General features: G+C 40.6%; 1 protein-coding gene across 2 annotated transcripts; it reads left to right on the top strand.

Moving 5' to 3' along the window:
* The first annotated feature begins 1,449 nt into the window (after positions 1 to 1,449).
* Positions 1,450 to 6,229, top strand: LOC140273687 (uncharacterized). 2 transcript variants are annotated; one of them, XM_072369332.1, is made up of 3 exons: positions 1,450 to 3,816; positions 5,374 to 5,459; positions 5,912 to 6,229. In XM_072369332.1, exons 1-3 carry the CDS (start codon positions 1,515 to 1,517, stop codon positions 6,008 to 6,010), a joined length of 2,487 nt encoding a protein of 828 aa, XP_072225433.1. In that variant the 5' UTR covers positions 1,450 to 1,514; the 3' UTR covers positions 6,011 to 6,229. The 2 variants fall into 2 exon arrangements, with proteins under 2 accessions (XP_072225433.1, XP_072225432.1); XM_072369331.1 differs by having other exon boundaries at positions 5,909 to 6,229.
* The last annotated feature ends 6,776 nt before the right edge of the window (positions 6,230 to 13,005 follow it).

The raw sequence follows: 13,005 nt of genomic DNA, 5'->3' as shown, positions 1-13,005 counted from the left end.
GCACAGACGATGGCTACAGCACTGTCAGGTGGGTCTCTTCCTTAAAAACTTCCACACGTCATATTAGCCTTTGCATATATTACTGTTCTGTCATATTTTCTTTTGATTAAGTGCCAGGTTTAAATGGTACATCTTTGTCTGTGTGATCTGAGTATATTATGTCTAGCAAGCCAATCTGTTCTGTTGGAATTATTTAATCTTACACGTTGATGATATACTATAACTAATGGTATTCAAATCTACATCACTATATAATTTGAATTGAAATAACCTGTAAAAATATCTTTCACAACAACATAAAAGAAAATGTTGCTTGAAAGGAGTGTGGTGTAAACAGGTTAAGCTCATTTGGGTGCATTAATATGTCCTGTTGCTTGAGCTTTATTTACTGCATGCTGCTGTTGATAATCCTGAGCAGTAGAGTGGCTGGCATTAAGTCCCTGAATGCAGGTGTAAATATAGACTCATAGATTTAAACCTGCAGCTCAGTGAACCAGATCATGCCCGGACGATATTTCTATTTCGGATAGATTTTTAAGAACCGATCAATGACGCAGCACTTAAAAGTTTGACAATAGCTACATTTCCATTGCCAGTTTTAATTAACATTTAGAAGATGTGAGAAAGAAAAGGGAAATGAAAACAGTACGAGTAAAAAAAAACTTCCAGTGAGGTGCAAAAAAATGTATATTCTCTTTTGTGGGGCTCAAGAAAGATTTGATAACCATTAGAGGGATTAGATCTACTTGGCGAATCCCATCTGAATGTGGCAAAAAATAAAATGAAGTGACTCACCAGCTGTTTCATGTCTCAGCCAGCAAACAATGAACTCACCTATTTTATTCACTTTAAACCAGCCGGTGGAAGCAAATCTTGTTTTTCTCCAAATTTTTAAGAGATCACTCAGCTTTGCTCCACTGAACGGAAACCTGACTTGGCCTTGCAGAATTACAGAGACATGGGAGCTCTAGTTTTACTCTGGGCCAGTTGTTTTGTGCGAATTCAATCAATAATTTGTTGAAGCATGCTGCTTCACTAAAGCACCTCTGACACAATGAGGGCTTTTAAAGTGGAGTTTTTGTATAAAACAGAGCTTCTAAAGTTTCCATTGCAATACTATGTGTCACACTAAGTGTCTATTGGCCTCATAAGCATATTAAATAATTATTTTCTTTTTCTTTTTACTACACCCATATTTACATAGTTGTAGTTATCTACTGTACTTTGCCACATGTGTTACGACACATAGATAGATACATAGATATATATTTTAATGATGTTTCTCTAATTCATACTTGAAGGAACTTAAATGGCAATACAGATGAAACACCTCTGAGTGCTTTAGGTCACAAAGTCTGGTCTCCCAGGACAAAGGTGGTCTGTAGATGAAGATGGAATCCAAGCAAGAGACCAACCATTCAGAGAGTTCCTCAGAAATCTTTAAAGATAAGCTTCAAGTTGAAACCAACTGTTCCCCTGCGGCTCCTGCGCTGATTAAAAGATACTATGGTGTGATGGATGATGAAGGTGCAGATGATGTCTTTATCCACTCATCCCCTCCTCCTCCAACGTGCTTGGCTCGTTTTCTCACAGCAAAGGGAAGCCCAGGTGCAACAGCCAGTAATTCTGGTGTGACCCTTTCAAACGGAGCTGCTGACGCCACAGAGGCTAAAGCTAATCCCACCGGCTTAGACTGGCATCATAGTGAGGAGCAGCTAATGCCAGCACGAAACGAGTCAGATGAAGTGATATCAAGTACGGTGCAGTCTTCAAGGCAGTCTATGGACAACAGTTTACTGTTCAATGACAAGGGCTCTACTCCATCGGCTTATGAAGACCAAACATCCACAGACAGCGAGGCTTTTCTGATGGAAGCATGCCACGGTGAAGCTGAAAATCAATATCAGGATAATGCTTCAGGAGATGAAGACTTCAACAAAGAGCCTGAAGATATTATAATATTGAGTGAAGGAGAGGAAAATTGTGGGGAGACTGATACAGAACAAGACGAATATCCACAACAGACATCTTCAGATGTTAAGGAAACCTCTGAAAATGAGACCTGTCGAGACAAAGAAGGCGACAAAACAAAGCACAAGGACAGTTGTTGTCTTGATGAGAGAGCCGTTGAAATGTCAAGAGATCATTTAGACAGCGAAAGTGTTGAGACAAATGCTGTAACACTGCCTGGTCTCAGTGAAAACAATGATGATTTTGAATCCTCTGAGCCAGAAGAGCTCTGCGAATACAAGCAAGACATGATTGAAGAGGCAACCAATCAGCCACAAGTGTCTGACTTCCCAGCCAACGTGGCCAGTGACACTGAAGGGCATGTTAACAGCAGATCTTTGGATTACAACCTCACGAGTGGCACTACAGAAATGCAAGAAACACGAATACCTATTACCAAATGTTCCGAGGAAATGGTTGAGCAGGTAGATGGAAGCCAGAGAATAGCTATCGATATCCAACAGGGGGAGCAACTGCTTCAGCGTCTGCAAATGCTGCAGCTGCAACATGACGAGAACCAAAGTTTTCCCCCGGAGGTTGTCAAAGGGGTGACAGGTGAGGAGAAGGTTGCGTTTGGGGCTGAAAGCGAAGATGAGAGAGTTAAAGGAAGGAGTATGACAGGTGAAGAAGAGGAGGAAGAAAGCAGATTTCATACTGAAAAGCAAGATGAAGTAAAAACAAACCTGAGGTCGAACGATAAGAATGATAAACAAGTTCAAACAAAAGCAGGGACATCTTTGTCCACAACGCCAGGACAACCAGACCAAAAGCTGATCACTGGAACAGAGACAAGTGCTTTGGAGGATGATCAGAGTAACGACTCTGTACCTTCAGATTTGCCACTCAACAACTGTCATGAAACATCCTGCACCAAAATTCCCTTTATGTCCACCGGACATCGATTTTCAGCTGCTGAGACCTCTGTGGAAAGGGAAATCCATGAGGCAGCCCAGGGGAAGCCGAATTTGCAGAGAGCTGGGGGCATTTTCAACCTTGCAGATAATCCAGACGTGCTAGAAATTCCCTTCAAGACAAATGTCTCTCTTGAGTCACTTCTTACCAGGGCTTGCACCAGCCAGCCCAATCATTGGCAATTTTCTGAAAAAAAGATGCAGAAAGAAATAAGCCAGGAAATTCAGAGAGAACTGGCACTGGTCAACCAAGGCAAAATCCCAGGGGGGTATAGCAAAGGAGAGGTCCGTCAGTTAAAGGAGACCAAATTGCTGTTTGAGGCTTTCCAGCAGGACAACACAGAGGGTCCAACAAGGCTCCGGAAAGCCCCCACCACTTTGATGAAAGATCATGTTTATCCCTCTGTTCTGGAGCGCACTCATAGCCTCGAGATGTTATCTCTCAAGAGCTGTACTGTTACCAGAGCACATTCTCTCAGGCCGTTTGACTCTGGAATCTCAGATAGAGACAGAAGTCCTGAAAACCTTAGATCAAGGAGCCCAACCGGAGGTTCTCGAGACAAAACGCGCTTGTCCCCGTACCCAAAGCAAGACCAGCACCTGCGACTGCACAGAAGCATGGACTCAATAAGCAGTGAAGTCTCTGCATCAGCTGTGGAGATGAGGGGCAAAACACAACGGGCAAATGAAAGCCAAGAATCCCCTATCCTCAAACGCAACCCTTTCTTTAAGTTGCGTCCAGCACTGGCCCTGCAGCCAGAGGTGGCAAAGGACATCCAGGAGGCCAAAGAAAGGGAAGAAGAGCTGCGCAGACAAAGGTGCACTCTCTATGGGGAGTACAAGCAGGAAAGTGAGGATGAAGAAATGTCCCGATGTACAAAGGCACTCATATCAGGTTAGTCTTCAGAATATCTAATACGTTTGGCTTCTATAGTTACAAACTAAGGTAATACAAAAGTTTCAGTTCAATATATATTAGTACAATATACAGCAAAACTTTTACTTCATTAGAGGACTTGAGATTTGTTACATCACTGAGTTGGGATCCATTGTGTTTGTTTCTAAATGGTTTCCATTATGCAAAATGCAAATATTACTTTGTCTAAAAGCTTTTCAAAGTTAAAGAATAAATCAGAAACACTTAGATCTTTCTCCACATTCCAATCCTGTGACACTCAATTTCAGCACTTAAATGAATGCCTCTCCACATTAACATCACACAGAGTTACCCAAGCAATCTTATCACCAACTTAGTGTCATCCCTAGTTAAGGGCACATCGATCTGGCAGCCACCTTGATCTGAGTCAGCAGATGCCAACATGAGGGCCGCTATCTATACTTCAGCTTGAGCCAGAGACAGCTCTTCGATTATAGTTTCATAGAGTTATGGTACAAATAAGTCCTGACAACCTTTGATCAAGGAGCCCAACCTTGATCTAAATTAATTCAGTCAGTCAATACATCTTGCTTTCGGCAACACAGTAAGAGTGCATAATTTGTCTGTGATTTTAGGTCTTCTTTTGTTGGCTGGAGATCCAAACAAAACAGTGTAGCCAGTCTAGGAGCATGTGACTAAGTTGGATAATGTTAGTATTTTTAGCCAAAGAGGCTAAATTTGGATGAGTGAGTAAGGTGAAGCTTATGAAGCTTCACCTTACTCACTTGTAGAAGATTGCGTGTAAACTAAATTAAATTAACTACTCCTAAAATCAAATTATCATCGATGGCCCCAGAGAATTTATGAGATCATTTAATACTGACATGATTAGATGATGATTGAATAACTTTTGCACAATACTAGCATTTAAATTATAAACTTGACAGAGTCGAGGAGAGATTTTTAATCATGTTACATCAGAGCTTCCTTTGCAAACTATAAAGAAAAGCTAGAAAGATTTTAACTGACCATTCTACGCATGTAGTTTCGTTAAATGTTGCTAACAGATTTTAGCAGCTATAACTAGTTGAAAGTTAGCGTTAGCTTCATCACACTTTCTACGAACATCTCCTGAATGTTTCCAACTCTTTTGTTTTGATATGACAATCGGGATTGACGGATACATACATATACTGGATGATTTTGGCAAAAAAATAAGCAACCACACTAGCTAGCAGTCTATAGGACATGGAAATTAACAGGATTTGTTCATGTATTAGCCTACAGGGTAAAGCTAGTTTGTTATCTTTTAAAGGTAACAAGCAAAAATGGCTGTTCTGGTCACAAATTTTTAACACATAACCTGTTACCCCACAATATAACAAAATATGGACAGCTGCCTAGCTTATGAAATTATGCTAAGGCTACAGTAGCTGCACATACATTTTTACACTTAGCCTATATTAGAGATGAAAAATAAACATTTCTTTCTCTTGTTAAATGTATACTATCTGTAATACATCTGCTTAGACTTAATGTGCATCATATTATTAAGCTCTTATATTTTTCCTTTAGATTCCAGGCAACAGTCTCGGGGGAAACTGGAGCGAGTTTGGCCACCACCCTCAAAGAAAGACCAGAAGAAATCTGAGCAGTCACAGGTGACGTACCAGGACTAAATAATGCATATATTTCGTTGAAGTGCCTTGAGATGACATTTGTGGTAATTTGCCACTACATAAATAAAACTGAATTGAATTGAATTGAATATCCTTAGATATTATCATGTCAGATTGACGTTCAGAAAGTTGTATTATTCTGAGATCTGTGTGGTGATGGATAGACCCAGAAAATGTTTCGCAGAGATTGAGGTTGAACAGAATTCCTAATGGGGTGATGTGATTAATGTTTTCTGGATCTTGGTGTACTGCTCTGTGACTGTCGCGCGTAACAGCTGAAAAAAGATAGTAGGCTTAAGGCACTCACAAATACTAATTGTTTTACAAATGGATTAGTACAAAGGGTTCTGATCTCAAATTCAGAGGATCAAGAAGCAGAAGCTAATCCTCCCACTCTTAAATCCTGGTCTTTTCTCTGCCTTATCTCATAGCAGGAGCCAAAAGTTCACAGAGCAGGAGGTCAGAAGGCTCCTCTGTGGCAGCGCTGGGAGTCTGGCCTCATCAACGGGCAGGCATCAAATGAAAAGAAGTGATGTTGGCTGTTGTGGTCCTTCAAGACAACAAATGATCTGCAATGCTAGAACTACAGTCCAAGCAGAGATTAATCACTGTAACCAATATTCTTTTTAGTTTTAGCTTAAAAACTGTCTGTCTCATTTAATATTGCTTTATATCTCTGTCAAATATGCTGTTCTCTCTCTTTTTTTTTTGATATAATAAAAACTAGTTTAATTGAGCAGGTAAATAAAGAGACAGTACCACTCCAGTGATTCTCTTTATGTTTATCAACTGACATAATCAATCACTACCAGTCGCTGTTGAATTGAAAAAATAATAGCTATGCTTTTGACAAACACAACCACTGACTTGGGCACTTTCACAGTGTGAAAGTATAGTTCAACAAGCAGGCAAACAATGCAGAAATAATAGCCCATTCTCTTCCAAAAGTCGCATATAATCCATTGTTGGATTAATTAAGAAAAACCTAACAGAAGAAAGGCGTGTTTCTTGTGTACTTACTGTACATACTTAAAACGGTGCAAATCCTGACCCTAAGAACTCGTGTATAATGTATCCAATGTTGCTGTATAAGTGAGTGTGCTTTAAAAAAAGAAAAGAAAGAAAAAATTTTCTCATGGTGTGAACTGGAGAGACCCGTGTTTATTGAAAAGGAAGGATTCAGTGTCGTATGTCTCTTAAGGAGACGGGACAACAAAAATGAAGAGTATTTCATAGGTTCTGACTACAGAATATTTGAAAACTCTTTTCTTTTAATCCACTGCAAACATTCAGCTTCATGGAAGCACAATACTAACAGCAGGTGTCCAGTGAATAGCTTTCAGAGATTGGCTGCATATATGTGTAACATAATGACAAGGCTACATTTAGGTTCATTTCTGAGACAAATATTAGACGATTATAGTGATCACAGCTACTTGCAGAACAAAAAAAAAAGCCCTCCAAGGTGGAGAGTAGTGAATGTCAGAAAGAATTTTATAATAAGTATATAGTCAGGGTTTTGGTACCCTCTGGGGAACATCTCGTCACTGAGATGAAGCTGCAGTGCCTACATGAGAAAGGTCCAAAAGTGCATCATAAAAAAGTTTGTTTTTCACTCCTGGCCTGCAGTAACGTTTACTACAGTTTCTAATCTCTACAGGAAGAAGCACACAGCTTAGTTCATTTAAGCACCATCTGTCAGGAACAATGCCTCTGCCAAGAGAGGACAGACTTTTGCTCTAGCTTTCCTGGCCCAGGTAAAGCAGTGTTAACTGACAGCAGAGCTCACTCATAAGCATCAAGCGGGATCAGCGCAAAGGCCTCAGCTGCTTGCATTTTAACAGAGAAGTATGTCCGTAATTCAAATATCAGTGTTTGCCTGGGAAAATCTAATCACATGAAGTCCAGCTTTAATTGAATGGACATCCTCAAACCATTTTTTTTTTTTTTGCTGAAGCCACCGAATAGCATTTCCAGCATCACTATTCTCTGAGCAAAAACAGCCACGCAGCAGTTTGTCTGCGGCAATCAAAGGGTTTAAAAAAAAAGACACCGCTACCTCGCACTGAGCTGAGTTAAGACATGGCCATCGAATTTCTCATTTCTGCAGATGCAGAAGGTGATGGGCACAACATGATGAACTCCTGAAACGCTGCATGTGATTCATGTGATTTATGTGATTTACATCTGCAACAATGCAGGCTTTTAGCTTCAACGTGTAGTTTTAGCTTTTGTACTATGCAGGTACTATATAAACCCCACTTCCAGAAAAGCCAAGAAACACTCTAAAATGCTATTTAGAACCTTTACTTTACAGACACGAGTCCAAATTAATGGTTTTCAGAGTCTAAATACGGATAAAACAAAGAAATGTAGAAACTGATGCCAGTAACACGTTTAAATAAGTTGGCAGAGTATCGCGTTTACACTTGAGTTACATCACCTTTGCATTTACACTTTTGAATCACTTGAGAAATGACAATACTGATTCCTGCAGTTTTTCAGATGAATCTGTGTCCATTTTTGCCGAATACAAGATTTCGGCTGCACAAGAATCTGTGGCTGTTATCTGATACTTCTCTTCACAATGCCTTCAATAGGAGACACATCTGGACTGTAGGTGAGCCGGTCAATCAATCATGAAGCTACACTGTTGTAGGTCATGCAGAATGAGGTCTGGACTTTTCCTGCTGAAATAACCACAGATCACCTTGATGGCAGCATACGTCTCTCGAAAAATTCCATCATATTGTATGTTCATATATTATGTAAGTAATCCATACCGTAGCCACTGCTGCACCCCAATACCATCGCTGACGCTGACTTTTCTACCTTTCATCAGTGAAAGAAAACCATCTTTTTTTATTTGGTTTCTCTTCCTTTCTAAAAGCACGCTTCTGACCACAGAAAATGGGTCTTTCTGAGCATCTGAAATGAGCTGAGGGGTTGATTCTTGTAGTTTCATTCACGCATAATATAGTTTCAGACAACACTTCTCGATGCAGGGAACGGCTGGGTTGAAGGAAAATTGTTTTTGCAAAGTATTCCGGAGCCCATGTCACTAAGTCACCTCAGTGGTTTTATGGTTTCTTTTGTAGTGCCGCCTGATGGCTTGAAGTCTCATGCGTATCTATTAGTGGTTCCTGATCGATTATTCTCTTATAGAGTTTGGCACAAGCTGGTTTGCCACCACCTCTCCTTGCTCAGAAAGACTTAACCTTTGGTGTGTGCTCCTTTTACTTTCCCAATCTCACCTGCCACCAGCTGATCTGCTCATTGCAAATTGCTCTAACACAGCGTCCCTTGAATATTATACAAACTTTTCTGTCTGTCTGTGCCTGTATCCCAATTTGTTTTGAGTGTGTTGCTGGCATGAAACGATGCATTGGCTTATATTTTCTGATTTTGTTGAATAACTTCCTCTTTTTTTTTTTTGTCTGTTTAACAAAAGTTCAAATAAATCAACAAATTACAGACCCAAGTTTTTGTTGCAGTTTGGAAAATGTCCTTGCTTCTCTGGAAGTATGAATTATTCTACATTTGTAACTTTATCAATTAGCATTAACAGCACCAGTTGAAGGACTGGATCATTTTGCTGGCAACTGTGTGAGGATTATGTATTATGTACAAAAACCAGAAGAGGGCAGTATAGTCTTGATAGTAGAGAGAGGGTCTTTCAAAACAACCAGTCATTAGGACTCTTGGCAATGCATTACTTGTTCAATTAAAGAATGGAAGAACTGTAAGCACTATTTCAGTCCTCTGTAATTAGAAGTACTTTCATGTAAACTTTAAGACGAGTAAATAAATGAATAAATGAATTACTTGGTGGACTGGATGTCCAAAGAGCAATCACATCCTGAGAAAGTACAGTAGTTATGTAACCTCTGTAACTGATTCAGGGATGATTCACCTAAATCACTGGCTGCATGTTATATCAATTCCATGTAAGATGAAGAGCAAGTTGCTTAATGGAACATCTGCGTCATGTACTGCTGTAGCATGTGGGTGGCAATTTTTATACTCTGAGTCATTCATGAGGGCTGTCATGTACGGAGAGTACTGAGACTGTGCTGGTCTAAAAAAGAAACTCTATCCTCCCCAAAGATTAAAAAAAAGCACTGACCACATGAAACACATTTCTCTTTAATCTAATCAAGCCAAATGTCAGTGCGACAAATGGTTGCATTAATGGGCGAGCCTCCATCCAGAAGAACAGCTTTTTGAAAAACTTCGATCATAGAGCTTATCAAAAAGAGACCGGGGGAAAAACAAAGCATTCAGTGATGTTACTGTGTGCTACCCTGTACTGAGTGGACGAGTACCAAGAGCTTTGTGGGGGGCTGCAAACGAGAGTAAAACAGTGACAGCTCTGACATCACTGATGAGAGATAGGATTCACACCAGTGGCAGAAACCTAATGGACAGAGGATGCATGACTCACTCTTGCCACCCACATGACTTCTCATCTTCACGGTCTATCAGCTCATCATCTAACTTTGCTCCAAACAGTGCTCAGGTCTTACACTTGATCAGTCTGTACTGATAGCAGCGTCACCTCACAGCAGGATGGATCTTTGGTCAGGCCTTTGCTGAGGGTCTTTCTGAGCAGAGTTAGAATGTTCAGAATGTGTGTGAGTGGGTTTTACTCAGGTGCTCGGGTTTCCACCCACAGGTCAAAGGGAAACATGTTAGACTGACTGAAGATTCTAAACTGACCATATGAGCATGCACGGTTGTGTGTCTCTGTGTTAGCCTTGTGATGGACAACACCCAGGTAACAGTAGCAGATGAAAAGCTAAAATAAAGGATTAGTCAGCTCAAAGTATAAAGGGCTAAAATAACTAAAGGTAATATATAAACTCTCATGAAAATTCTTACAATTTCAGTTCAATCATATTTTGTTTAACCTACCGAGTATGAGGGCAATTTACTTTGTCTATGAGATGTTTTTTTTTGTGTGTTACATGACGGGTGGCAACACCCATTCCGACATCCCGCTATTCCGACATCCCACCATTCCGACATCCCACCATTCCGACATCCCGCTATTCCGACATTCAAACGTCCCACCATTCCGACAAGGAAATGTGCGTTACTCAACAGGTGAGTCCCTTCTTTCTGTTCATGCAATTTATATGTTTAACACATGTTTACAGATAAGCGTTATTAAAAACACAAAGTCTCGGCAACTGGAGGAGGAGAAGCAGTCCGCGGTGGTTTTCAATCACACACTCCAATGCCACTTGTTTCAACTTCCGAAAATTTAATCCAGGAAAAAAAGGCTTACAAACATGGACCGAAACGGCTCCATAACACACACAAGAATCCAAAAGAAACGAAAGTTAACTAAAAGAAAGCAAATAAACTTCATGAAGTGGTCAAAATTGGTTTTACGCATGCCTATGTGCGTCTGGCACATGCGTTTTCGGGCTCTCCCACGTTGGTTTGTGGATGAAAATATGAATATATGTTCAGCTGTAATGTCATGTAAAAACAATCTCTACCTGACATTTACTCCCAGGTGTGACCAGTTAGGTCCTTAAGATATCAACAGGCTGTATAAAGCCTTGCGCAACGGCTGTGTGTTTGTGCCAAATGCGCAAAGCCCATCCGCGCTTCCCAAAATTGGAGCGAGTACTCATAAATCACGTGAATAACATGAATAAACGTTTTTACTGCATTTTGTTGTGTTTTATACGTTCTATGCAGTCATTTATCTCTTCTCCTATTGGCAAGGCAAGGCAGAGTGCTCGCAACTGTGTCCTGTGCAGTAGCCGTGATCTGTAATTGGAATTATTACTTTTGCATATGATGACAGCGTGCAAAAGACGCATGGGCTCTGTGGAGAGCTCCGCTCCAGCTGGCTGCTGTGACAGCTCACTGACACTGTATTTCTGCTTAATCAGTTTCAGTCTCGCCAGAGTTACATTATTAAAGTTTGTTTGCGAGGCTGTGGCCTCTGCATGTGCAGAGTTTGTGTGCCAAACTTTAGGGCGCATTTGCGCCGGCATATCATTAGTGCAAAATGTTTTGGGTAAAAAAATAGGCTATTAAAAGGAACTGTCGGAATGGCGGTATGTTTAAAAAAAAAAAAAAAAAAAAAAACATACCGCCATTCCGACCATAGGAGGAAAAAAGTGTCGGAATGACGGGGCGTTTGATAAAAAAAAATAAGTGTCACCGTCGGAATGGCAGCATGTAACCTTACATGACATATCTTTGAATCTGCGGAGTACCATCTACAGTCACAGCAGGGTGAGGTCAGACAGTCTTTATGTTCAGTGCAGAACATTGGAGGAACCAGTCCTGACTACAATGCTATACTTTGCAACTGTGCATGCACCGAGAGTAACTAATGAAATTAGAAGCTAGCGTAAGCTGTGGGAAAATGTTAGCAGCAGGCTAGTTGCTGCTTGGCCTGGCCTAGTGAGTTTGCACTAGTCTCTAAGAGTAAGGACTTGGCCTGGCTGAAGGAGTGGGTGCTAGCTACTAGCAGCCAATCAAGCAGTCACTTGGCGTTGCTGACGTGCAGAATTGCGGGTGGAAGCAGATTAAAATATTCAAAGATCTCCATTCACTGAATGAGTGAAAAGGTAAAGAGTTACAACAAAACCATTTTAAGTTTTTTCACTGTGAAAACTTCCATACAGACATAAGTGAGCACCATAAGTCAGTAAACCCTGTAATCTCTTTTGAAAAGAACACTTTTGACTGGTGGTGTTGAACGGCCATGAGTTCCCTGCAGCACTGTGAGGAAGTGCATATGAAAAGTCACTGCCAAAAGTGTACATAGAATAACTGCATATTTCATCACATTTTCCCTTTCCACAGATGGACATGTTCTGAATATGTGACTTGCCTGGGCTTCTCCTTGAGTTGCTGAAGTAGAATGAATGAATAAACACTGGGTAGTGAGAGCATGAGGTAAGGACAGAATAAACAGACCTCAGATAGCCCTGCTGAGTTGAGCCATTGTCCTCAACAAACCCCTCTATTCGATTTTGCTTTCTCCTCCTCCTCGCTTCCTGCTCTCCCTTCTTGCACAATGAAACTCAACTGTCTAATTCCATTATCCCACATTACAACAGAGAACAATAATACAAAGAGGTTATGCAGTCAAAAATAGAGTGCTTGTTTAAGGGGGTCAACAGTTATCTCTTTTCCTTGGAGGTTTCTTTTTCGAAAGACTATGGATTGAAAGGATTATCATTCTCTTTACAAACTGGATTGATTGATTTTCTATTTAAGTAACTTTTATAGATTTTCAACTCCACAATATAAACTATACTAGATCTGAGGATCTATCCCGTTTTATCTTATCTGCCTCCCACACATGTTCTCTCAAAAGACAGCTTTTGATAGGACATTTGACTGTGGGTGTGCTGATGATATGGGCTGGAGGGAAAGTGGAAAATTGAAAGGATTTTGGAAAACTTTTTGAAGGATGAGTCTTAAATGAGCAATCTCTTGCATGAAATGTGGTGGGTTAGCGCCTTTCACTGGTCCTTCCTTCCTCCCAACAAGT

The sequence above is a fragment of the Leuresthes tenuis genome, unplaced genomic scaffold, assembly GCF_036924035.1.
Source record: "Leuresthes tenuis unplaced genomic scaffold, fLeuTen1.0.hap1 SCAF_17, whole genome shotgun sequence".
NCBI classification, from domain to species: domain Eukaryota; kingdom Metazoa; phylum Chordata; class Actinopteri; order Atheriniformes; family Atherinopsidae; genus Leuresthes; species Leuresthes tenuis.
Note: the sequence above shows the minus strand (reverse complement) of the source record. Positions and strands in the feature narration are given on the sequence as shown.